Genomic DNA, 25661 nt, shown 5'->3' on the forward strand with positions numbered 1-25661 from the left:
TTCACTGGAGAGTATTTAAAAAAATGTTTTAAAATAATTTTTATAAATACTTAATTATCCTTCCTGACTTTGCTTTGTTGGGGTTTGTTAAAACATAAAACCTGAACGTGTTGAACCTGCTTCGTAGGTCAGACCTGCAGCATCACAGCAATCAGTCATAGGATGTATAGAAATACTGCAGGATTATCTGACACCAACACTTATTTAGTCTCAAAATCTGACCAATCGTGGCTTTTCCCAGGTGTTCAGAAAGATAAACTCATCCTTCGCTGCTCACCATCTCTTCTGGAAGTTGTTGTTGTCCAGTGTTGTTGTTTCCTTCAGGGTTCATCCAATTCTGTTGTTGATTTAAATGTTTCCTAAAAGCAAAAACAGTAATAAAAGTCAGTAAACAGAATTATCACTAAAGCAGGTGATGGGTTCAAGGCTTACCTTAAAAACAACACATTAAAAAAACATCAAACACAGTCAAATTAAACAGAAACGTGCAGAATTTTAAATAAATCAGGCCACCGATGACTGTCATTCCTCCATACTACGAGTTTTGTCTCATATTAATTGTTGATTTGCAAACTGGTCACTCACGGGAGTAACTGCACTAAAACCTGTAGAATCTCGTAGAATAAGCCCTAAAAATGGTCAGAAAGGTTTCCATTATATCCTCATAGATAAGGTAGAGAAGACAAATATAAAGATAAGATTTTTATTAATCCCGAAGGTAATTAAATGTGTCTGCATTCATCACACTCGTTCCTAAAAAAACTAAAAACACTGGCAGGTTAATAAACACTAAAAGGCACTTACAAAACTCAATAGTTTTAAAAGATAAAGTAAAAAGGGACTTAACCCCCCTCCTCCCTTTACGGCCCCATTCTCCCCCAAACAGTAGCACTGGACAGACGTGGTACAAAAGAGTTGTTGAGCCTCTCCGTGGAGCACCTCAGTCAGGTGTGTAGGTGGTGTTTAGAAGAGGACTGTTGTTTTTTTAGCGCTCGCCTCCATACACACCGCAGCATAGGATTGTATGCTCTGCTTATTGGTGATTAAACCAGAATAAATCATTCAGGACATTATAAAACATCTGCTCAAAGCAAACACATGAAACTACACATGAACTGGAGGCATTTTGACGAGACTCGGACTGTTTGTGTTCACATAGAAAAATAACAACTCACCTGCACCTCAGAACCTTATAACAGACAGAGAAGAGGATCAATAAGACGCTCGGTGATGCACAGATGATGATGATCAGGACCAAGGACAGTTCAGAGCTCACATCTGGAGTAGTCGAGGGCCGCACTAGAAAAGATGAAGATGAGGAGGAGGGATGAGGATTAAAGAGCTTCAGTAAACTGCTCATCTTCTTCACGAAGTAATTAAACTGTCAGATTATCTAAATAAGCGCCTTCACCAGCTGCCGATCACAGCCGGCCGCAGCCCACACCTGTGATATAAATACACCTGAGGTCAAACGTGAGGCGGGAAGCTGGCCACAGCAAGTCTGAAACAAAGCTCAGTTCGTTTCTTCAGGTTCAGTCACTTCACTGAACCTGAAACAAATCGACATGATCAGGAGAATCAGGAGCAGAAAGGTGTGTTTACCTGGGAAAGTCAGCTTTCTGGGCGGAGGAGGCGGAGGAGGTGGTGGAGGAGGGGGCAGTAACATGTAAGGACAACACCTGCAGGTTCTCTCCATGGTAACACGTGGACACGTCCCCCAACTGACCTGCAGACACAAAGAGAGTCCAGCTGCAGACACACCTGGATATGAAACTCTGATGTTGTATTGCATAATATAAAGCATTGTCATGGCAACCGAGGACATACAGTGAAGTGACAGAGCTTCGCTGGGGCAACGAATATGATGATTATTTTCCTGTTTGCAGGAGGTGAAACTATTAGACACGTAACAAATATTCACAATTATTGTTAATTACATTTTTTAGCTATGATGCTACAGTCACCACAGGTGTAGCGTCTCTCAGGTAAACATCCACCTTTAGGAAGATCTTTGTTTACAACTTTTCAGTTTCAGGAGCTCCAGTTCAACAGTTTTACAGTTAACACAGTTAACCCCAACTCCAAAAGAGCTCTTTAAAAATGTAAATAACAACAAAGGGCAATTTGCTAATATAATAAACCCAAATTTTATTCATAATAGAACATGAACATTATTATTCCAAAGAAAACATGAGCTCATTTTCATCTGATGGCAGCAACACGTCTGTAAAAAGTTGGAACAGGAGCCACAAAAGGCCGGAAAAGTAACTGGTACTAACCAAAAACAACAGCAGGAACATTTGACAACTAGTTAGGTGGATTGGCATCAGGTCGGTAACATGACTGGGTATAAAAGGAGCATTTCAGGAGGCAGAGTCTCTGGATGGAAACACAAAGAAACACAGCTTTCACAGAAGCTCTACTAACTTTTTTACTGACATTCTACTGATTTTTTAATTTTATTCTGCTCCAATAACTGGTAGATTTACTTTGAACCATGCTGTAGAGTCTCAGTTGTCCAGATCACGATGATCCTCAGAGCCTGAAAAACAGCTACGCTTCTGTTTTTTGAACCGTTCAGACAATGAAAAGTTCCTCTTAAATCTACAACCTGAAGCTTTCCATAGATGAGTCAGAACTGAAGCATTTCAGATGAGATGAGCTAAGAAAAAAAAGTCATTTTAGTTCAGGATTACTTTAAACACTATTAATCCATTTCAGCTATTTTTAGGTTCATCACTGATTTCTTAATGTAACTTCTACCTTCCTGATTCATTTTTCCAGCATGAAGACGTTAAGATCTCACCTGAGAGAAATGACAAAGCACCATAAGAGAAACAGCCAGCATCATCAGACCTGGTCCTGGTTCAGTCCAGAGTCCAAATTAGCTGAAAGGTCCACAGACGTCCAGACAAAGTTCTGACATCAGATTTTGCTTCATCTACAGACAACTCAGCTGTTCGCTGCCTGATCCGGATCTGGAGTCCCAGAAAAATCCAAAACGGAGGCGTCAAGAAGATGGGTGGTGCATTCAGGCGCAGCTTGGGATTTTCAGTCTTGTGGATGTAACTGGTTTTAAACCAGATGCTGAGACCAGCAGCTTCATTACAACGCCTTCATGACTCGTGATGTAAGCCTAAAGAAATGAGCCAATCACAGCCGTGTGTCTGAAGTGGTGAGCCAATGAGAGTGCAGACCTGAGGATGAGGTCCTGGACCAGTTCAAAAGAGTTTTAATGAGAGGATACAGGGTTGTTTTTGTAAAAAGAAGAAAGTCATTAATTTAACAGAACACCTGACACACAAATAATAGATCATTAAATCTTTTGAGCTTAACAGCATATGTGGAGAAAAACTTATTCGTTTATGTATAATTACACTTTATTATGTAAGTACTTTATTCTAACCAGCCCCAATCACCACTAAGCAGATATAAAAACACTAATAATTAGAATTTCATGAACCTAATGTAAACCATCCAAAGCTGAAAATGGAAACCACTCCGTTCTTGTGTGTTACTGGTGAAAATCAGAGCATGAAAAAACTGTAAATATTGTAAATGTCTTCTTGATCTTCACAGATGTTCACTGAAACAAACAGAAGCTGCTTCAGTATATGAGCAAAGTCTTCTTCACTTTCATCATCACTTCCCGAGTGGGAGCTCTGCCTGAACCACCACCAATCACGTCAGTGCTTCTGTAGAAAAAAAGTTGGTTGACGCCTCTTAAATCTGACTTTGGAGGAGGTGGAAAGAGTTTGGATGTTTACTGACTGAACCGGCAGCAGATTCAGAGGAGTGACATCATGGTTAGCTCTGCTAATGGAAGGTTATTGACCTCAGATCAATGATCAGTGATCAGTGTCTGCTGCTGCTCATTAATGTGTCAGACTGCTGCAATAAAAACTATTTAATGGCTCAGAAAGATGTGACATCATCGGTTCAGTTTCCACGACAACAACCAGCTGACTAATGTTTCATTAAAACACAGCAGTGACATCATTGTGACTATTAGCCCACCTGATCATTAAAATGACTGATTATCACTGTCTGTTGGAGCCCGGCACAGAGGGGGTCACACCTTTATCATCATCTTCATCACTTGGTAATATTAATCCTTAAAACTCCACAAGATCTCCAGCCGCAGTTAGAGAGGTTTTGTGAGGATAGCAGGTAAATAGTAGCATAAATAACTGTGAATGTGGAAAAAGTCTAAATATGTTAATAGTTTCTGTTGTTGTTTATTTCAACACGCAACTATATATATATATATATATATATATATATATATATATATATATGTGTGTGTGTGTGTGTGTGTGTGTGTGTGTGTGTATATATATATATATATATATATATGTATTTATAAAATATAATGATGCACAGGCTTGGTCACTGTTAATCCGTGTGTTATTTTTACAAGATACTATTACTAATAAATTATTTTTTGTTTTCTTGTCTTGGTTGGTCTTTATGCTGCTATATCTATTGATACATTCATTTTACATCATTTTAGCCTCATAATCTGACAACTGAGGCCGTCCTGAAAAAAATGTCTGTGTACTGAAAAGGGTTGAACTTCTAAAAGCATTTATATATTTATATATAAAAAAACAGGTGGACCAAATATAGCCAAAAATGGCTTGACGTTTTAAGGGTTAATTATCTGAACAGATGTTTGTGTTTTCTTTTATTCTGATGAGTTCTTTTGGTTTTAATTCAAACACAGAATGAACCCAAATTAAAACAATGAAGCTGCAGATAAAACAGGAAACAGAAAACACAACTACAAGCCACAACCATCTCTAACGCTACAGTCATCAGTTTAAACAGACAGCAGGAGGTTTTCTCTGCTGCGTAACCACACTCTGCATGTCCATCAGGTAAGAGACCAGAAACCAGAACTGGTCAGTATTGCTCAGTCAGCTGGTGCAACTGGGATAGCGTTAGCAGTCATCCATAGAAAAGTCCTTGTATTGAAGGAAACGAATCAGACCTCCCGGTAACGGTAACCTCTTCAGTTTCCGATGTCCAACCAGCTGTCTGATCTGCAGCCGACAGAGTTGTATCAGTGGCCGAGGTGGAGCTGAAACAGAAAACAGCCTGATGAGACCAGTAACACACCTCAAATACCCGTAACACAACAGACCAGACCAGTAACACACCACCATATAGATCTGTATCAGACCCCACCCAGAACTCGGGATGGATTGTGCATTGACACTGATGTGAGTATCGGTCGATGTTAGTCATTTTATAACACAATGGCATCGGTCCAGTTAGTAAAACTGGTCATGCAGTATTTGTTTGAGCCTGTGTAGGTGACAATAACAGAATTCAGGGGTGTTTAATTGAAGTGGAGAGGCAATGTCAGCTATGTGGTTGTTGATGCTCAAAAAGCAGTAATCATTCAACACCACTAATTTCATATATAAAAACCCACCATCCAGAAGAGGGAAGCTAACGTTGCTAAAGTCAGCCAGCAGGTAAAAACTTACGCAGTAGCAGCCTCATATGGAAGCCCAATACACCAAGTCCTTCACCAAACCAAGAAATCAGCAAAGGACAGCATAAAAGCCAGGTCAGTAACAAAGGTAATGGAAATTCATTGACTGGATTTCAGGGGTTGATAGAGCACACTAAACCCTGCTACAGCAGTCCAAGTTAACACAAGTTTGCTCATGTTTCCCTCCCTGCTTTCCACAAAGTAATGGCCATGCATATCTACAAGTCATTGGACAATGTAACTGACTTCAGCTACGCTACAGATATATGGATTTCAAATGCCAGTTAGATGATTGTGTTGAGCTTTACAGCTCGGTAGACTGACAACAACTTTGAAATCAAACAAGTTGTTTTGTATGCACAAGAGCTTGCAGGATTGCATAAGGTGGCTTCCATCACTTGTGCATTTGACTGTATGTTTCCTAAGTAGAAAATAAAGACAATGTGCACATTGTGCTTCTTGACAATGTAAAGAATATGCAGAAGGCAGTAGACAAGTGCAGTAATAAAATCCTGGGTTGTTTGCATGATATTCATTCATTCACGTTTTATCTATACCGCTTATTCCAATTCAGGGTTGTGGGAAAGCCAGAGCCTATCCCAGTGATTAGCAGGCGAGAGGCAGGGTATGCCCTGGACAGGTCGCCAGTCCATCACAGGCATGATATTCAGTCTGCACAAAATCTGATGATCTCAGAAACTTTTTTTTTAATATACTGATATCTGTAAATATCGGTCGTCAACCATCATGGCAATATAAATATCAGTATCAGCCAAACCTTTTTTTATCTGTGCATTCCTACAACAGACAGCAAACCTACAGACCAGTTACTCACTACAAAAATTCACCTGCTTTTTCCTTGATGACGTTCCATCCGGAGTAACTATCCAGGTGTTCCATTAGTCTGGAGCAGAGAGTCACATTACCAACATAATCCAATAGGACATCAATGATCGGCCCCGCCCATCGAGAGACACTGGGGATGGAAATCATCTCACAGAACTGTCAATCAGTCAAAGCACAAATCAATCAATTAAAGAACAGTCAGTCAGTCAATCACAGCTATATTCTAAACACCTCATATTAGCCCTACTAGGTATTTTCAGGCTAATTCCTTGTTGAAGTGGTGGTAGTTTTAACCAGCTAACCAGCGCTCACCTGAACGCCTCTCCTCAGGTGTGCATCTGGTAGGATTTGGTCGGTGTCATGCAGTCTGTCTGGTCGGGGGGTTTTGATTGGTGGATGCGGCTGGCTGCCGTACATGCAGTCGAAGCAGGAGAGAGCGTGGCCTCCGCTGTCCAGCAGGTATTTGAGCAAAGGAAGGTATTTCATGGAAAACATGTAGACAGCAGGAAAGGTGGTGGGGTGGGTGGGGATGTTAGCATTGATGTCAGCCCCATGTTCCACCAGCAGGGTGACGGTCTGAACACAACCCTGCCTTGCAGCAATCATCAGCGGCTTGAACACATCTAGGTTGGGGTCAGCACCAGCAGCCAGTAACATGCGCACTGCGTCGATGTTGTTGTTGAAGACAGAGAAGTAGAGCGTGGTGCTGCGGCGGTCCTCGTACAGCATCGATCGCTCCTCAGATAGCTGAGCATTGACATCAAAGCCAGCTTCAATCAGCATCTCCAGGGTGTCGTCACGGTTACGCTCTGCTGCCAGGTGCAGGGGGCTAATACCCGTTCTTCGGACTCTGGCCTTACTGGTGACTGAGATCAGCATGGAAACAATTCTGGAGAAAGATGCAGCAATACGTTTGATCTGATTGGCTGATACATATATCTGACAAGTAGTGTTTTAATGCTGACCATGCTGGAGCCTGTTGTTGATTCATTTTTAATATAATCTTAAAGTCTATGCACCACAGCAGATTCAATATATCCAGCCATGGTTCTGTCCAGCTTCCTGCTTTAATAAGCTAATAATCAGATCACACTAACATGCGTCATGGTAGCTGTTAGTTCTTTAAGTCAACCAGGTTTCATGACTGCCAGTATGTTAATGCAGGATCAAAATATTTCTTTTTCTTTTCTCTACCCTGGTGTTTTTGTGTTAGCTTGGGATCTACATCCTTTCCTCTTACTCCCAACAGGATGAGGTAAATAGCCACCCTTTCTTGTTGTGTTTTATTTAAAGTATAGTTCCTGTAGGAGCCATACAACATGTTTGAAGTAATGATCACTGGGTGGATGATTTGTTTTATTTTGGTTGTCATGGTGATTTGCAGCGTGGTGTCACGTGGATGCGGTAGGTGATGGGATGAACTGTTAAGAAGGAGTTGTCAGTCAGTCACGGGTGGTTTTGCCAGAGAGAGGAGGGCTGGGTGGCCGTCATTTTTGTTGACCGCTGAACTTATTCTTTAAACTTGTACGCTGACACGCTGAACTTGACACGCTGAGCTGGATAGACCAGAGTGTATGTAAAGTCTATATTTACGATCACATGTTAAGTTAAACAAGTTTATTGCTGCAGCCTGCAAACATGAAGGACGATCAATAAAGAAAGCAACGCATCAGGTTGAAAAGCGTTTTCTTCGTGGACATGGACGGCGCGTCACACAAATAGACAGAACCCATCCTTTCGCCTCACTAGTGACTGTGGAAGTCACTACAGTTCCTTTCCACTGCATACTCTACCATCTGTCTCCTCAGGACAGGGAACAATGGAAGATGTGATCCATTCATTTAGATACTTGGGCTACTTTTTTGTAAATTTATTTAAAATTATATTAGAATGTAATTAGATTCTGTTTGGATTGGGAAATGCTCATTTTCTTTGTAAAGTGCCTTTTAAATACTTCTGTAGAGAACTGGTATGTATGTACATATAAATATGTGTTTATTTATTACTTTTAGTATTTTATACCTGCTTTCAGCTTGGAGACAGAAGTTAAAGAGCCTGGGGGTGGGGGGGTGGGAGGATTGCTTTGTGTGTGTGCGACCATCATCATTATGAATATTTTTAATTTTTAGGTAATTTAGTTTTGATGTGTAAAGGCTTGTTTTGTTTTTAACATGCATTTCTTAATCATGTAAAGCACTTTGCATTGCTTTTGGCATGAAAAGTGCTTTATAAGTAAATAAAGTTTGATTTGATTTGATTAAATATAATTCTAATTGAATTTCAGGGGGATCCCAAGTAATTCCCAGAAATATTTGGTATCAACTGGACAAGCTGGAACCAGTGGCCAGGCAAAGGGAAGTCTGGGCTTCCCTTCTTAAAGCTGCTGCTCCTGCAACTTGCTCTAGGTTATGTTTTTGTTTTCATTGTATAGTGAAGACCTATGTTCTACAGTGAAATACAGAGCTGATATTCTCTCATATGCAGATGACACACAACTCTGCATGTTGCATTGAACCAAACAATCTGAGTCAGTATCCTAACCATAAAACTGTATCAAGTTCTTGTTTTCCCTCCACACAAAGACTGCAGTGTCTCAGTTCAATGGTGTTTTTTAACACTTTTATCACATCTGAAAACCAGTGTTACTTTATTAGTTTAAACCTTGTGAAATGCAGTGTACCTACGCATCGCTTCCTCGCTGGGCAGCAATGTGAATTGGTAACAGTCCCGTCCTACCAGGCTTGTTGGCATCAGCACCCTGGGACACGAGGAGCTCAATGACAAATTCATGTCCATTTTTAGCTGCTTCATACAGAGCTGTAGCTCCATCAGATGCCTGGGTGTTTATATCTGCACCTGCAGGAGGACAGACTTGCTTGAATTTTTATTAACATGAGAGGTTCAGGTAATGATACATTGTGAGACAATTATGGCAATTGTGTTGGTCACAATGGTCTTCCATCCTATTGTGACAGGTTCCAAGATGACCTGTCTCGTAATTTTGCACCCAACGAGGGCCTGCAATAATAACAATAATAAAAATCAGGAAGGAACTTGCACCAATGAGTCGTCTTTAATTCACTCTTGAACTATAAGACTCCTGTTTGGGATCTCAGCTTGTTAATTTAGTTAAATAGATTGAATATGATGGCATATTCATACTGGCACTGTTTGGTCCATTTTAAATAAACCTGGTCCGCCTCCGATGATTGTATGGTTCACTTGGAGTAAACACACATTCACACTCTGGTGTGGACCAAAGAAGCAAACTGGGGGTCTCTATTCACTTCCAAGTGAATCCTGGTGTGGTTCGCCTACAATGTGAAAGCAAAAGGACCATCAAGTGACCCTAAGAGAAGCAGTGATGTAGAGCAGAGGTCCCAACCCTGTTCCTCAAGGCTCACTATCCTGCAGGTCTTAGATGTCGCTCTGCTGCAACACACCTGATTCAAATTAATGGCTCATTAGCAGACTTGTGCAGAGCTTATCAGCGAGCCATTTAATTTGAATAAGCGATGTCCTCGTTTGAGGACACTAGGCCTCAGAAGCTTAGATGGAATTTGTGCTAATCCGGTCTCCAAGCCGAGCCTGGGTCCAACATCTTTGGATTTCCAGGGGACTGAGTCCCAACCCTCTAATAATACACAGGCCCATTTCAGAGTCAGGTAAGACATTTTCAGTCTTTTTGGGTTTGAGTCTAAATTTTCGGACTTGTCATTTCATCAAAATGAAAAAGGTTATCAGTATTATTTAGTAGATTAAATTTAATTTACCAACAAAGGTATTAGTTGATGGTATATTCTTAGTTCATAATATACATATTATTTAACAGTACAAGTAGTATTTAGCTTTAGTATTGAAGAGCTAGCTAAGGTTTTCAGGTACCGTGTTTTAGGAGGAAGCGCAGTGTGTCGAGTTGCCCAGTCTGAGCGGCTGTGAACAGTGGCGTGATGCCATACATGTTGCGGAGGTTGTGTTTGGCTCCGGCCTTCATCAGCATCTCACAGATTTCCACATTATTTCGGCCAGCAGCTTCCTGCAGAGCCGTCCAGCCCTGAATGCAGTGGGTATTCACTGCCGCTCCATGGTTCAGCAGCACTGCAACGACTGCAGGACTGTTCTTCTCACATGCTGCAGGGGAACAAAAACCCATTCATTAAAAGGAACAGCTAACCAAGCAGCAGAAATCGGTTCATTACAGAGTTCTTGCAGATTTCTCTTTTACTGTATAAGAGCTTTTAGTTAAGGTAATGTTGTTCTCTTGAAGAAGAACTTTTCCTGAACTTCCTAAAACACCTCCCTAGTAGTACAATCTAGTCAAGTCCATCCACACAGAGAATTGGGAGAATGGTTGGAGATTATCAATAGAAAGCATGTTGTTCCTAATAACAACTTTTAGTTGATAACAGTTGATCTGTAGAGTAGGGGCTGGGATCAGCACATTACCACCAGTTTTTGAGCACCACCAGAAGAATCAAATGAGATGAGGTCTGTTTGGAAATTCATGCCCATGAAGAGAAGTGTTAAGGGCTGTAGTGGTCAAATGAACTCAATTAACTAATCAAAGAGCAACCCTAATGATCACTAAGAAACATCATTGATCTGCAAAGCAGAATATTAAAAAATGAATCAGGGTGTCTGGTCATAAGGAAGAAGCCATATGTGGTGAGTTTTGTGGAGACTCTTACCTTTGTAGAGGGGAGTCTCTTTATCATAGTTTGGGATGTCAATCTCAGCTCCATTTTCCAGCAACACCTGAGCACATTGCAGCTGGTTTCTGCTGGCGGCAACCAACAGTGGTGTCTCACCGCGTATCGTCCTCTTGTTAACCATCCCTGGTTGAGCTGCTCACACAAACAGAAAAAATAACATCTCTTTATAACACCAAGACGTCTCTGCAAGGGAGTATGAAGCTGTTAACCTACTTGACAGCATCATTCGCAGACAGGTGTCCTGGCCAAACCACGCTGCCTGGTGCACTGCGAGCCAGCCGGGTTTGCTCGGCAGCATCAGGTTGGTTCCCGGGCGCATCATCAGAACTTTTACTTTGTTTGCATCACCTTCACGGATCGCCTTAAACAGAGGCTCCTCCTCCCTGCAGAGACAAAACCTCTCTCACCTGTTCTCTTTGGTAATCTGCACACCTGTCTCACTTCATACACTAGTGCACATTATGCTCTATGTGCATTGTTTCTATGATAATCATTCCAAGTGCCTCACTGAAAGGCAGATTGTATGCCTTTTTGGTTCTTGAAGACAATTTATTTAAATTCAAAAAGACCCAGTTCAGGTGTGCCAGTGAAACAAATCTGACCTCAACAGCTTTCAAAGTGCCAACATCCCCACAGCAGCTCATAAACCTGCCAGTTGGATCTGAAGAAATCTTTGAGACATGACATGAAACATCTTCAAGAGTCAAGGAAAGAAGTTCAGTTGCCTTCTGTTCAAGCAACTGTGTACATGTTACACCTACATCAGTATTTCACCTGTGCATCCTCTACATCTGTACACCAAATGTACGCCTGTCCCATCAAAACGCCTGTCTTATCTGAGAACCTGCAGAAATGTACACTAGTAACACAGGTCTAACACAGAGTGTGGTGGTCCCTGATTCAGAGGTAAACTCACTCTTCAGGTTCTGGAGCGATGTAGACCAGGCTGCCATCAGCGGCACGATATGCCACCATCCTCTTCCCAGAACCCGTCATGAACCGACTCACTGTCCCATTAAATGTCTTCCTGCCAGCACCAAGAACACAGTCAATCAGAGCACAAAGACTGGCTCAGCAGCAAATCAGAGTGTAGAGACAGTTACAGTATCAGGTCAAAGCAAAAAGACATGCTGACCAGCCAATCAGAGCACAAAGACAGGCTCAGCAGCAAATCAGAGTGTAGAGACAAGTACAGTGTCAAGTCATAGCACAAAGGCATGCTGACCAACCAGTCATAGTACAAAGGATACATGGGGTAACCAATCAGAGCCCATAGACATTCTTACCAGCAATCCAAATACAGAAAACAATGCAATAGCCAATAAGAGTTCAGACATAGGTGGAGTAGCCAATCAGAGCTCAGCGGTCTACAAGGAACAGTTCATCAAGCTGCAAATGCTTTGAAGTTAGGAGGTAACCATTGACGTTAAAGAAAGTCTGGATCAAATCAAATCAAATAAATTTTTATTTATATAGTGCTTTCACATACCAAGAGGTTAAAAAAAGATTTCAAATCTAACACCAGCAAAATTAAATCTGCAACAGGCTTGTCGAGCAAGTCAGAGTACAGAGAAGCTGGTACGGTACAGCAGCCAATCAGAGCACAGAGAAGCTGGTATGGTACAGCAGCCAATCAGAGCACAGAGGACCTTTTACAACAGCCAATCAGAGTACAGAGAAGCTGGTATGGTACAGCAGCCAATCAGAGCACAGAGAAGCTGGTATGGTACAGCAGCCAATCAGAGTACAGAGGACCTTTTACAACAGCCAATCAGTGTACAGAGAAGCTGGTATGGTACAGCAGCCAATCAGAGCACAGAGAAGCTGGTATGGTACAGCAGCCAATCAGAGTACAGAGGACCTTTTACAACAGCCAATCAGAGTACAGAGAAGCTGGTACATTACAGCAGCCAATCAGAGTACAAAGATGGAAAGTTTCCAAAGTCAGATTTTCTAATAGAAAACTGTTCAAAAAGACTGCGCTAAAACACCAAGCAGCAAAAACTACAGCCAAAATAATGAGAACATAGTTTTTAAGGAAAAAATTCAAAATTTCAGCAGAAATTAATTAAAATAAACAGATTTTATATAGCCCAAAGCTAACAACAACAACTGCTATATGGTAAATAAATACATACTGAATGTACGCTGGACACAATTATTGGTGAATTTACTGAAGGATTTAGACTAGATTTTTGATAACATTTTGTGAGTGGACTTTAGCTGTTTCCATAGTGATGATAAGTTTTCATCAGGTAAATCCTGTCTAAATGCCCATTTATAGTATTCAGTTATTGTTGAAGTGCCTTTAATTATCTGTCCATCAGAGGTAATTTCAGTGTTAATCTAAGTTGTGGAGAACAGGTCAGGGTTGGGTTATTAAAAAATAACAAAAAGCCTGTAGTAGACTCTCCAAATATCTGGAAGATGCTCCTCTAGTTAGAGGAGACGAAACCTAAACTTTCTGGACATCAAGGAAAACACCAAGTCTGGAACAAACCCAACATCTTTCATCACCCCAACAGCATCCCCACAGTGAAGCATGGTGGTGGTGGTAGCATTATACTGTGGTGATGCTTCTCATTAGCAGGGACTGGGAAAGTAGTCAGAACTGAGGGAAAGATGTTGGATACAGGGAAATTCTTGGATAAAGTCTGTTTGAGTCCTCCAGAGATTTGAGATTGGTGTGGAGGTTCCAGCAGGACAATAGCTCTCAGCACACTACTAAAAAACAATTAAGCGGTTTAAAGATGCAGTGCATAAGAATTAGTGCCATCTAGTTGTAAAGATGGACATAGAAATTGCTTGAAATGCCGAGCCCAGTTGTGAACAGATGGTGGTTGTCAGTGGCCAAAATTCTTCCAACATTAACACGTTTTCATTGCACCAGTTTTCAAAATCGCTGCACGTGCGTTTCAGGATTGATTGTAAGGTTCTTTTGGTAGTTTATAAATGTCTTAATGATCTCAGGTCTTCTTATTTATCTGACCTGCTTGCGGACCATAAAGTCTTCTGGTACCAGCCTTTTAGTTGTGCCTATGGTCAGAACTAAAACCTAAAATAGTTTTTACTACTATGGCCGTCGCCTGTGGAAAAGCCTACCAGAGAACCTCAGGGCTGCAGAGACCGTGTTTGTTTAAATTTAGCTGTTAATTGAATTTGTAATTCTTTATTTGTGCTTTAGTATTTTATTTTGTCATGGGATTCTCCACACTAGGGGCTCTGTCTGCTTGGTTTGCGGGGCTGGGGCCATGGTGATCATCCTTGTCTGGGTGGCTGGTGGTCCTGCACTGCACGCCTACGGCTGTGGCGTCGACTCTGACCTACCCTGGTCTGGGTGGTTCCTGTGGTGACGCCCTATTGTTACTCTCCTGGTCCAGTCCTTCTCCACAGCCACCAACCTGGATTACTTAATAATCACACCTGCTCCAGTCAGTCCTTCCCCTGTCTCCAGATCTTTCACACCTGGTCCTAATTCAGTCACTGGGCTTTATATGCACCAGCCTCACAGTCACTCCTGGTTGGACCTTGTTAGCACCAGCATGAACCAGTCTTCTCTCCCATTCCAGCTCCTTGGTTTACGGATGTCCAGCCAGCCCTCCCGCTGCCTGTCTAAGTAAGACGATTCCTTTGTGTTCCTGGTTATAATAAAGTTCTGTTAACCTATCTCCTGCCTCCGTGACACATATGTGGTCAGGGTTGGGCTGGCTTCTGGCTGGTGTGGATGGATCCCCAAGATATTGTTTCCCTCACATCAGTGTCAAGCCAGATGTTTATTTCTATTAACATTTTTACACCTACATTCAGTTAAGAGACAGAAATCAGGGGTTGGAGTTAATGTTTGTGTAGAATAGGGAGGGAATGTGTGTGCATGCATGCTTGCATGAAAGAAACTAGAACTCAGGTGTGTGTGTTTTCAAATTGCTATATTATATACACTATCGTTCAAAAGTTTGGGGTCACTTCCCTATTGAATCCCATGGCAAAGTGACCCCAAATTTTTGAACGTTAGTTGTAGTTTGTGTGAAGGCTTGTTTTATCTGTATTGTATTTTAATTTGGATAAATTGTTTTTATTATGTGAAGCACATTGTGTTGCTTTGTGCATGAAAAGCACTTTATAAATAAAGTTTAATTTGATTTAGGTAGCTACTTCAACATTGTGTACAGATCTACTGTCTTGAGTGTATATTTGTTTTTATTTGTATTTAAAAAGATTTTGTTGTAGTTCATTAACTGGACATTCATTAGAATATTATTATTATGCAAAAACTGCTGATTTACTTGTATAGATGACGGTATGATAGATTTTGTATAATTCAGGGTACAGACTTAGTTACAGATCAGATGACAAAGAGTCCAGAGTTTAAAGTGTTGAAAGTAAGTGGACACATACGTTAAGTCAAACAGAATAATGTTAATGTTTTATTACTGCAGATTGTTGGGGTTTCATCTTCCGCATGTGAACTGCAGCTCAGGTTCCAAAGGGGCTGGATGTTCGTCCTGCAGAATGTGAGCTCGCAGATGCTCCAGGAAACCTCCAGAATCCTTTACTCCAAGGATGCTAGAAGTTTCCCTCTTGCAGCACATCTGATTCAGACTCAGACTTGTGCAAAGCTTGACATCAAGCTCTGCACAGTGTTGCAGAAGGGAAACGTATAAAACCTGCAGGACACTGGCCCTCAAATTTTCATACTCTGATCATTTTCTGTTGATGCTCTTCTCACAGACTCCAGATTTTCAGTACGTTTTTCTGTCTCTGAGCTTCTGAACAAATAAATATCTAATACTTCTGACACCTGAAATTTGGGCACCCCTGAGTGAAAAGGTCTGAACTCTTCAGTGATGCAACCTGCTCAGTTTAAGGCTGATAGTTTGTTTCAGGACTCAACATGAGGAGGAAAATTAAAACTGAGGTTACGTACATATCAGGAGGCTTCGGCGCTGGAGGGTTTGGAGAACTGTAGTGTGCTGTGGTCTGAGCAGCAGGTGGATTATGGGAAGTGCAGCTGGGTTGGTTTGTGTTTGTAGCTGAAGTGTTTGGTTTGTTGCAGCGTAGAGGAGGTTGTGTGGATGTGATGGTGTTGCTGCTGGTGGTCGGGGCGCTGCAGTGTGTTTCGGTCAGACTGCGCTCGATGGCGAGCTGCAGCAGCTGGTCATCGGTCAGATTGCTGTAGAGAGAATAATCCTCCAAGGTTGAGTCAGGAACTGCTGAACCAGAGCGAGAGATGCTGGCTGCTGCCATGATGGAGCACAGAATCTGAACAATCTGAAAAAAAACAAGAAACACAGTGAGAAGCTTCACACGCCAACAAGAAATGTTTCCCCATAATGATGAAAGTTGTAGGTAATTTTGCTTCAAAGCCCATCGCAGTGTCAGGTGTGGCTGATATGTCATCAAGGAACTTGAAGGCAGAACTGAGCAGAAACAATTTCAGGATTCAGATGTCCAGTTTCTGCATCCATGGAAACAGAAACTAAAAAGTCCTCATCAGCACACTAAATAAATGTCCACACCGTCAGAAGAGAAGACACAAAGCTTTATCTGAAAATCCAGGAGCTCCACCACAACATAGGCCTACCAGTTATATGTGTGTTATAAGCATAACAGAAGCTCTTAAAAAACAAAACTAGTCAACCTGAAAATATAAAAAGTCACACAAACAACTTTAAAGGTCAAAGCACATGAAGGCGCCTACCTCTGCTTTCTTTGGTTTGTTCACTCAGTTTATCTGCAGTCTGCACACGAGTCTGTGATGGTGCCCGGGGTGGGGGTGGGGGTGGGGGGCTCTTTAAGGTTTATTTTAAGGTCTTGCAGTCGGAGTGTTTTGACCAGCTGACCTCTTTACAGAATCTAATGTTACAGGTGGAGTCACATAGTGAAAACTGCTGAATCACAGTGGTTCAAAAACAAGTTGCCATTTTCTGCTTCTACAAACAAATAAATATAAGCAACGTCCACAATTTAGACCATTTAAAATGTTTTATTTCATTTGTTCATGGCTCCTTCACTCACGACCTGGCTCGCTATTAATTCAAAGTCATACGTTCCTCAAATCTGACCATGCATTTAATTTTATGAAGCCAAAAAAAGAAAGTTTTAGAGAAAAAAAAAAGGAAAAAGAAAGAGCGTCTCAGGTAAAACAAGCTAACAGCAGTTTCATTCAGGTCTCAGACTCAAGTTGACTGATTTGGTTCCATCCAACACCACATGATCATGTAGTGGTAGATAACAGTTCATTAGCCTAAAGTCATTTGTGTCCCAACAGTTGAGAAAAAAAGTAGGTCACCAGCATAGAGAAGCTAGTTGTTAGCCTCTTTAATGCTAACACACATCCAGTGTGATAATCCATTGAGACAAGATAAAGATGTTGGAATCAAACACAGGACTATGAGATCAGAGGCAGGTGGACGCATCAACTAAGATTTTATTCTAACAAAGTGCTGGAAAAATAGAGAGCTCCAGAAACTAAACTAACAAAAAACTAAATTTAATCAAGGGACTGACTGCCAGACGGAACCGGCAGCTAAGAAAGGAAACCGGACAAAAGATTTACTGAGGGACTGTTAAAAAATCAGTAAGCGATGAGGGAATCAGCAAACAGAAACTAGATGAGCAAGAAGTAACTTAACTGATACACAAAGAAATATTCAATAAAATAAAACAGGAAATAAGATTAGCAAAGAAAGAATGAAATAGGCTAAAGCTGCAGCTTTAATTTCCAGACGTATAACAGAATCGCTCCGTAGATGTTTCTCATGTATTCAGTTTCCTATGACTATAGACTATAGAGGTTGAGGTTCGTTGATTGATTGTTTGGGTTCATTTGGTCGTCTAGTCCTGATCCACACTCCTCGGCGGTGGTGTTTCTCAATCCTGGTCCTCTGGACCCCCTGCCCTGCATGATTTACAGGTAACCCTACAATAACACACCTGAATGAAATGAATGACTTGCTAACAGATATGCAAAGAACTTGATGAGGAAATTAATTCATCTGAATCAGGTGTGCTGCAGCAGGAACACGTCTAGCATGCAGGGCGTTGGGTCCTGAGGACCTGGATTGAGAAATGTTCAATACAACATTGTTTGCCATTTATCAATAAAACCCCAGAAGAAGAAGAAGACCCAACTTGAAACAAATATGAAACACAAACTGAACAAGAATGAGTCCAAAACCCAAAGACCATGACATCTGGGACAACAGATGATCCAGTTAGTATTTTACGAATGATATGACTCAGGTAGAATGAGTCATTGCATCCTCATTTATTCCCATCAGCCACTGGCACCAGTATGAAGCCGCCACCTGGTGCCCAATAGTCTTAATTTAGGTCATTTTACTATGTCCTACACCTGTGTGTACAACAACAGGCTGAGAACAGCAGGTAAGGCTCGCCTCTGTGTTCATTTGAGTCCTGCATGTTTCTGTTCATATCCACAGCAACAGGAAGTACACACACACACACATATACACACACACACACTGTGACAGTAAATAGTCTTGAATATTTACTGAAACGTTTGTGTATCGTCTCACCTGCTGATGATCTGAATTACCTGGTGGTAAAAGTCAGATTGAATGTGGACATCAAGAACATCTACAGAACCTTTCAGCACTCGGAGTAAAAGCAGCTTTACTTTATTTCAGCTTCCCGACTCTTTGCTGTTTGTTTTGAAATGTGAACCTGCAGAACACTGCTTGTCGAAGTTTAATCCATTAATTATCCCAATTCAGTTCAGGTTTAATGCCAGACCTTTCCGGGTTTAATCCCAGAATCATCCTTATCTAGTTCAGGATTATTCCAGAACCATTCTAGACCTATCTAGGATTAATCCCAGAATCATCACAGTCAGGTTCAGGTCTAACCTCAGAATTAATCCAGTCCAGATCTGAATTAACAACAGAATAATCACAAATCTGTTTAAAGTTAATTCCAGAATCAGTCCAAGATTAATCCACTACCCCTTTCAGGATTTATCACACTCTTTACATCTGATGTTGCTAGTTGATCATTTTCAGAACTGAGTTATTTATTTAAAACTCTGAGTTAAAGTGAGTTTCAAGTTGAAGCTGAGCAACATGAAGCTGTTGGGACAGTAAAAGCAGACTCTGCTATAAAACACATTTTAATGTTTATGTATTCCGCTTGTGATCATTGTTTACAGAAAAGTTCAGGAACGCTGTTTGTTCGGTGCAGTTTATCATCAGGTGTCACTTCAGGTGAGTGAACAGTGGACGTTATACTGAAGGAATCGGATGAGTCTGGGAGGAAGCGGCAGAGCGTGGAGTAGTTTGAGTCGACGGGATCCGAGCAGGAGTCGAATCTTCAGCCTGCAGAGCTGCATCAGAGGATGAGGAGGAACTGAAGCCAGAACACAGACAGAATGAAAGCATCAACATTTCAAAAAACCAACGCTGAACAGCAACAGTTTTTGTTGTAAACTTCACAAACTGCTCAAACCAGTCTATGATGTAGAGACCAGAAGCTGATGAAAGTGAAACACAAGCCTCAACAATTTCTGTAACCTGTGTGTGAGGGGGATGTTCCTTACGAGCTTTCAGCTTGATGGGCGCCCAGTCGCTGCGACTCTCCAGAATCTCCAGCAGCCGAGAGCAGAGTCGGACATGACAGACGTAGTCCAACAGCAGCGAGATGACCGGACCAGATATCCGCCACAGAGACGGGCTGGAGACGGCATCACAGTACTGAAAAACACGACTTCGCGTTACTACCTGCACGTGCACGAAAGGCTACCTTACACTCTTGGCCTCACCTGAATGCAATGCTCCGGTGGTAAATTTGTGTTGGTCCGCAGTTCTTCAAGTGGACGCCGGGATGGTGCGACAGCCGGATGTGGTTTCTGACCGTACAGACAGTCGAAGCAGGGTCGGGCGTTGCAGCCGTTATCCAGCAGCAGTTTGAGCATGGGCAGAGACTCCATGCTGAGCAGGATGGCTGATGGGAACGTTGATGGCTGTGTGGAGATCTGAGCGTTGACATCAGCACCGTACCTCACCAGCAGCTCTGCCATTTCTATCCAGCCAAGCCGGACGGCGATGAGTAGCGGATTGAAGGTGTCCAGGTTGGGATTGGCTCCAGCCTCCAGCAGCATCTCTGCAGTGTCCAGATTCCCGTTGTAGACAGAGAAATAGAGAGATGTGGCCCGTCTGTCTTCATACATCCTGGAGTGTTCATCTGACAGCTCAGCGTTGATGTCAAAACCAGACTTAATCAGCAGTTCCATGATTTCATCCCTGTTATGCTCTGCAGCGATGTGCAGAGGACTGATGCCACAGCTCCGGACTCTGGCCGTGCTGGTGGCCGGGATCAGCAGCGACACAATCCTGAAGATACAGGACGAATTACTGAAACTCTGGAAGATCTTTAATCACAACAACACATTAAGGGTTAACACAAGTTACTGATGATAATGGTAAAACAATGAGCTTCAACCTTAAATTCACAGAACGTTCAGCTGAGTCACATCAGCGTCTGAACGAGTCGTTGCTTAGCAGTTAGGCTGGAGTCAGTGTTGCATCCTGACCTTTAATTTGTACTTTATGTATAAGGAATAAATATCAATATCAAGTGCTCTAAAACTTTAATTTTTATCTGGGATAAATAAAGAATTCGGATTAATTCTTCGTATGAACACCTATTGGCGTAATCTTCCCTCTATTAAAAAATATCCATCAAATGGTCTGAGGCGTTCAATGTAAAGTTGTGCTCTGCTAAGGAAACAAACGTGTCTCTTGTTATCTGTTCTGTCATTAATCCGATCATGACTTCAGTCTTCTGATAAAGTGTATGTTTGATTTTCAGTCAGATCTGTTTGTCTCTGATAAAGTGGACCTGATGAAAAGCAGAAACCACAGACAGCTAACGTTCTGCACTTAGATGTTCAAACCGTATGTGATTGTTCTTCACGGCTACATGAAGAGGCAGACGGCTGGACTTCGTCACCCGGTTTGCATCAGCTTTCAGAGAGAGCAGCTTCTGGACAGCTGAAATGTGGCCGTTCTTACAGGCTTCGTACAACGGCGACGCTCCATCTCCAGCCTGCCCATTAACATCTGCACCTGAAGAAAAACAGCAGACCCTCAGCTCTGGACGGGCAGTGAAAACAGTTCGTTTGTATCTTTAGGACTGACCTCGCTGTGCCAGCAGGTGGAGGACTTCTGTGAATCCATGCTGTGCAGCGGTGAAGAACGGTTGGATTTTGTAAATGTTTTTAATGTTTAGATCCGCTCCAGCATCCAGTAACATCCTGCAGATCTTCAGACTTCCATGTCTGCAGGCTTCATGAAGAGGACTTCCTCCCTGACTGCAGCAGCGATTCACCTGAGCTCCAGACTTCAGCAGGAGGTCCACAACGTCCTCGTTTGGACGCTCACAAGCTGAAACACAACAAATCCTGAGCTCCTTCAGGAGTCTGCTTTTCTACGCTGATGACAGAACTCACCTGCGAAGAGCGGCGTCTCTCTGGATTTGTTGGCGATGTTTGGGTTGGCGCCGTTCCTCAGGAGGAACTCGACACAGGGAGCCTTTCCCTGGAAGGCGGCGAGCATCAGGGCCGTTTCGTTCTCCAGAGTACATTTGTTTACTGAGCTGGGATCAGCTGACGACAGAGGTCAGAGGTCAAACTCACTTTCCATGTTTACAGCACTGAGGGCATCTTACCGTCGCCGTTGTGTTTGTATCTTGGTGAATCTTTAGACATTAAATGGTTTAGTAAAATAATTAATGTATTAATAATCTCTTAATAACTAATAGTGAGCCAGCATACAATTACGTTGGTCCTTTTTAGACGCATTTCTGGATGTTTTAGATGTCAAATCTGAGCTGATTGAGGCTCTCATGTCTAAATATCGTTGGTTAAATATGAAGAGAATCGGTGATGTTTTTGTTTTTCTGCAGACCAGCATGTTCATGGACATCTATCAGCTGGTTATAGACCCCACTTAGCGCCGTTATTTAAACCACAAACAATCATAAATCTCTATTTATTTTAGAATGAATCACATTAAATCTGCTACATTTAAAAAGACAGAATTTTTAGGTTTGGTGTTTAATCTCATCTTTCCCTGTGAACGTGTTTTCTCAGCGTCAGGTGGATGCTGCACAGTGAATGATGAAGCACTGAGGAAGAAGAAGATGCTGAGAGTGAAGCAAACTGATTGAACCAGCTCACAGGCGTCTCTGCGTTGATTAAAAACAACTGTTTGGTGTGTGTGTCCTGAGTTAACTCACGATTAATCGCATATTTATTTATCTGGTACTAAATGGACATTTATCATGTTTTTATTTCTCCTGTCAGCAGGTTTGTAGCTGCAGTTATAGAATAATGTACTCTGATTACTTTACCTGCTTGAGGTTGAATGACTTTATACACACACACATACACACACTCTCTCTCTCTCTAATACCACTTCTGACAGCCTCACCTAGAAACAAACATAAACAGGAGTGAATAGTCTGCAGGGCTCTGGCACCCTTTCCAACTTCTTTAGTTTATCCAGATCAGCTGTTGAAATGTTGCTGCTTGTAGAATTATCAGGACGTCTCAGCGGGACGCCGTCCACCGCAGACATACTACGGCAATAATATGTCTGTGTCATATGAGCACTTTTTCAGGACCTGTTTTTTTATTATTGGTTGAGTCCCATCTAGAAATTGAAATATGACGTATCATGCTTGTCATCCTGATCATTAGATGGCATCACATTTAGTTTGGGTCTGTCAGAACATTTATGATCACTGGTTCCTGTTGGTGATGTTTTGGCTGTGATGTTGCCAGCGGGCTGGACCCGGCAGCAGTACCAACCTCTGACGAGGATCCTGACACACTGCAGCTGTCCATAATAAGCAGCTTCATGAAGAGAGATCCAGCCTTCTTTGTTTGGCTCCGTCAGGATTCTGGACTTCTGTCTGACCAAACCCATCAAAGCTTCTACATCTCCATTTACAATGATAGATTGTATAGGACTCAACTCTCTGAGACAAAACACAGACAAGAAGGAAGTGTAAACATCTGGTTTATGCCTCGTATTGATTGACTGATCAGCAGCAAGCAACGTCCTCCAGGACAGCATGCCTGAACTTGTGCTCACAGCTCAGTCAGCTAACAAATGAGAATCTCGAGGATCTGGTTCTTTATAAATCTTGGTTGGCTGGTTTGTTTACTGAAACCATTTGACTGGTATTTGGATGTTGCATCACTGTTTCGTGCATCTACAGGTGGTGTTTGATGAACTCACCTCCTGACGGTATTGTAGAGAAACCTTGACAGGGCAGTGGGGGGATTTGCAGAGTTGGGGACATGTGGTGGGGGCTGAGATGGGGGGTTCTGCTGACGGCGTCTGGACAGATCAGGAGGTCTTTGTGTGGCGTCTGGAACAGCAGAAACTGGGGATGCAGACAGTGATGCTGAGCTTGGATTGGAATCTCTTTGGGGATGTTTGTCAGAGAGACTTCTCTCCACAGCGATCTGCAACAGCTCCTCATCAGACAGGTGACTGTAAACACTGTAGTCATCCAGGTTCAGCTGGGAGACGGCCATGCTGGATTTGATTTAGATTTCTTTTAGCAGACTTCAGCTGGTGGGAGCATTTCTCTTTAAGTCTGCAAAGAAACATAACAGCAGATCACTTGAGACTGGCCGAAACTTTGGCTCAAGCTACAGGTATGAGATCAGTGTGACTGGACACTGTGGAGGTCAGCTGTGTTTCTGAAACATTCAGACAGATGAAAAGCTGCTGATGAAGGACAAACTGCAGAAAACCCTCATAAGTGTCACAGAAAGCTGTTTCCTTAGGTTTAAGTCTGAAAGAAGTCGTGATGCATGTTAACACAAACTAAACCAACAGAGATGAAAAACACATCGTCAAGGAGTCATAACAGTAAAACACTCCATTAAACTATAAATAGAGCCCTGCTGCTTCAGCCCTTTTAAATCATGTTGAACCTGTTAGCGGTTAGCCTGACAACACAACAATACAGCATCTAAAACGTCTCTAAATCTCAGATCAGAACAAAATCAGCTCAGGTTGAATCACAAGGTTCGATTCCCAGCTCACCGTATGATGGACTGAAATAATCTGATTATATAAAACATGCAAACACAACATGTTAATGTGTATGCTGTAACACTACTTAAATAGGTCATAACACAATGCACAGATTTTCTGTTATGTAATAACTAAATTTAACATCAGCCTGCACTAAAGTAAACTAACTAAAAGTAGCCTGAACAAGTTAACAGAAACAGGTGGAGTCAGTTTGGAGATGATTAAGTGACTGAATCTGGATCAATCAGGATCAGATCTACCTGTGAAACGTCCAAGAAGGATGCAGCGGTGTGTGTGTTTTCTGCAGAAAGGGTTCGGTTCTGCTTCAGAGACGAGGCAGCAGCAGATCTGTGGTCCGAATTAAAGCTGAAGTTACATAAGCCAGATAGTCGTCCATGAATCACATTTAACACAAGAGTTTGATTTCAGACTCACAGTCACCATCCTCCAAGAGTCACAAACATGCCAGAGATCATATGGGAAAGCTCCGCCCACTGACTGTTCCAGCCTATCAGAAAACAAAAACATCAAAGCAGAATCTACAAATAAACCAAATAGAAAAACATCAATAGAAAAATATTTCATGCAGGTGTGTTGCTGACTGATAATTTTGTGCAGGTGTGTTTCTGACAGGTGAGTTTATGCAGGCATACAGATGTTACAGGTGAATTTATACAGATGTGTTACAGACAGGTGGCTTTATACAGGTGAATTTATACAGGTGAGACAGGTGAGTTCATGCAGGTGTGTTACTGACAGGTGAGTTTATGCAGGTGAGTTACAGACATGCGAGTTTATGCAGGCATACAGGTGTTACGTACAGGTGAGTTTAAACAGGTGAAGTAGGTGAGTTCATGCAGGTGTGTTGCAGATTGATCATTTTGTGCCGGTGTGTTACTGACAGGTGAGTTCATGCATATGTGTTACTGACAGGCAAGTTTATGAAGGTGTGTTACTGACAGGTGAGTTTATGAAGGTGTGTTGCAGACATGCGAGTTTATGCAGGCATACAGGTGTTACTTACCCTTGAGTTTATACAGGTGAGATAGGTAAGTTCATGCAGTGTGTTGCAGACAGGTGAGTTCATGCAGGTGTGTTACAGACAGGTGAGTTTATGCAGGTGTGTTACTGACAGCTGACTTTATGCAGGTGAATTTATACAGGTGAGACAGGTGAGTTCATGCAGGTGTGTTACAGACATGCGAGTTTATGCAGGCATACAGGTGCTACTTACCCTTGAGTTTATACAGGTGAGATAGGTGAGTTCATGCAGATGTGTTGCAGATTGATCATTTTGTGCAGGTGAGATGAGTGAGTTCATGCAGGTGTGTTACTTACAGGTGAGTTTTTGCAGGTGAGATGGGTGAGTTCATGCAGGTGTGTTACTGACAGGTGAGTTTATGCAGGTGAGACAGGTGAGTTCATGCAGGTGTGTTGCAGATTGATCATTTTGTGCAGGTGTGTAACTGACAGGTGAGTTTATGCAGGTGTGTTACACACATGCGAGTTTATGCAGGCAGGTGTCACGAT

General features: G+C 42.1%; 3 protein-coding genes across 6 annotated transcripts; all 3 read right to left on the reverse strand.

The window, feature by feature from the left end:
- Nucleotides 1-57: 57 nt before the first annotated feature.
- LOC121633536 (proline-rich membrane anchor 1-like) lies at nucleotides 58-2570 on the reverse strand. Its single transcript, XM_041975652.1, has 4 exons — nucleotides 2490-2570; nucleotides 1603-1726; nucleotides 1176-1299; nucleotides 58-359 (listed from the first exon to the last, which is right to left on the reverse strand). The coding sequence occupies exons 2-4, from the start codon at nucleotides 1694-1696 to the stop codon at nucleotides 260-262; spliced, it is 318 nt and encodes a 105-aa protein (XP_041831586.1). The 5' UTR covers nucleotides 1697-1726; nucleotides 2490-2570; the 3' UTR covers nucleotides 58-259.
- Nucleotides 2571-4536: 1966 nt separating this feature from the next.
- Nucleotides 4537-16820, reverse strand: LOC121633449 (ankyrin repeat and SOCS box protein 2-like). Of its 2 annotated transcripts, XM_041975490.1 has the most exons (11): nucleotides 16760-16820; nucleotides 15986-16329; nucleotides 11978-12088; nucleotides 11275-11444; nucleotides 11038-11193; nucleotides 10235-10480; nucleotides 9034-9205; nucleotides 6662-7238; nucleotides 6352-6505; nucleotides 5496-5534; nucleotides 4537-5083 (listed from the first exon to the last, which is right to left on the reverse strand). In XM_041975490.1, exons 2-11 carry the CDS (start codon nucleotides 16303-16305, stop codon nucleotides 4944-4946), a joined length of 2085 nt encoding a protein of 694 aa, XP_041831424.1. In that variant the 5' UTR covers nucleotides 16306-16329; nucleotides 16760-16820; the 3' UTR covers nucleotides 4537-4943. The 2 variants fall into 2 exon arrangements, with proteins under 2 accessions (XP_041831424.1, XP_041831425.1); XM_041975491.1 differs by lacking the exon at nucleotides 5496-5534.
- A 2256-nt stretch (nucleotides 16821-19076) lies between these two features.
- On the reverse strand, nucleotides 19077-24641 carry LOC121633454 (ankyrin repeat and SOCS box protein 2-like). Of its 3 annotated transcripts, XM_041975496.1 has the most exons (10): nucleotides 24567-24641; nucleotides 24392-24479; nucleotides 23322-23685; nucleotides 22889-23058; nucleotides 21527-21682; nucleotides 21216-21461; nucleotides 20972-21143; nucleotides 19838-20408; nucleotides 19616-19769; nucleotides 19077-19425 (listed from the first exon to the last, which is right to left on the reverse strand). In XM_041975496.1, exons 3-10 carry the CDS (start codon nucleotides 23621-23623, stop codon nucleotides 19280-19282), a joined length of 1917 nt encoding a protein of 638 aa, XP_041831430.1. In that variant the 5' UTR covers nucleotides 23624-23685; nucleotides 24392-24479; nucleotides 24567-24641; the 3' UTR covers nucleotides 19077-19279. The 3 variants fall into 3 exon arrangements, with proteins under 3 accessions (XP_041831430.1, XP_041831431.1, XP_041831429.1); XM_041975497.1 differs by lacking the exon at nucleotides 24567-24641 and having other exon boundaries at nucleotides 20972-21137; nucleotides 24392-24560; XM_041975495.1 differs by lacking the exon at nucleotides 24567-24641 and having other exon boundaries at nucleotides 24392-24560.
- Nucleotides 24642-25661: the final 1020 nt, after the last annotated feature.

Source organism: Melanotaenia boesemani, chromosome 22, assembly GCF_017639745.1.
Source record: "Melanotaenia boesemani isolate fMelBoe1 chromosome 22, fMelBoe1.pri, whole genome shotgun sequence".
In the NCBI taxonomy this organism is placed as follows: Eukaryota; Metazoa; Chordata; class Actinopteri; order Atheriniformes; family Melanotaeniidae; genus Melanotaenia; species Melanotaenia boesemani.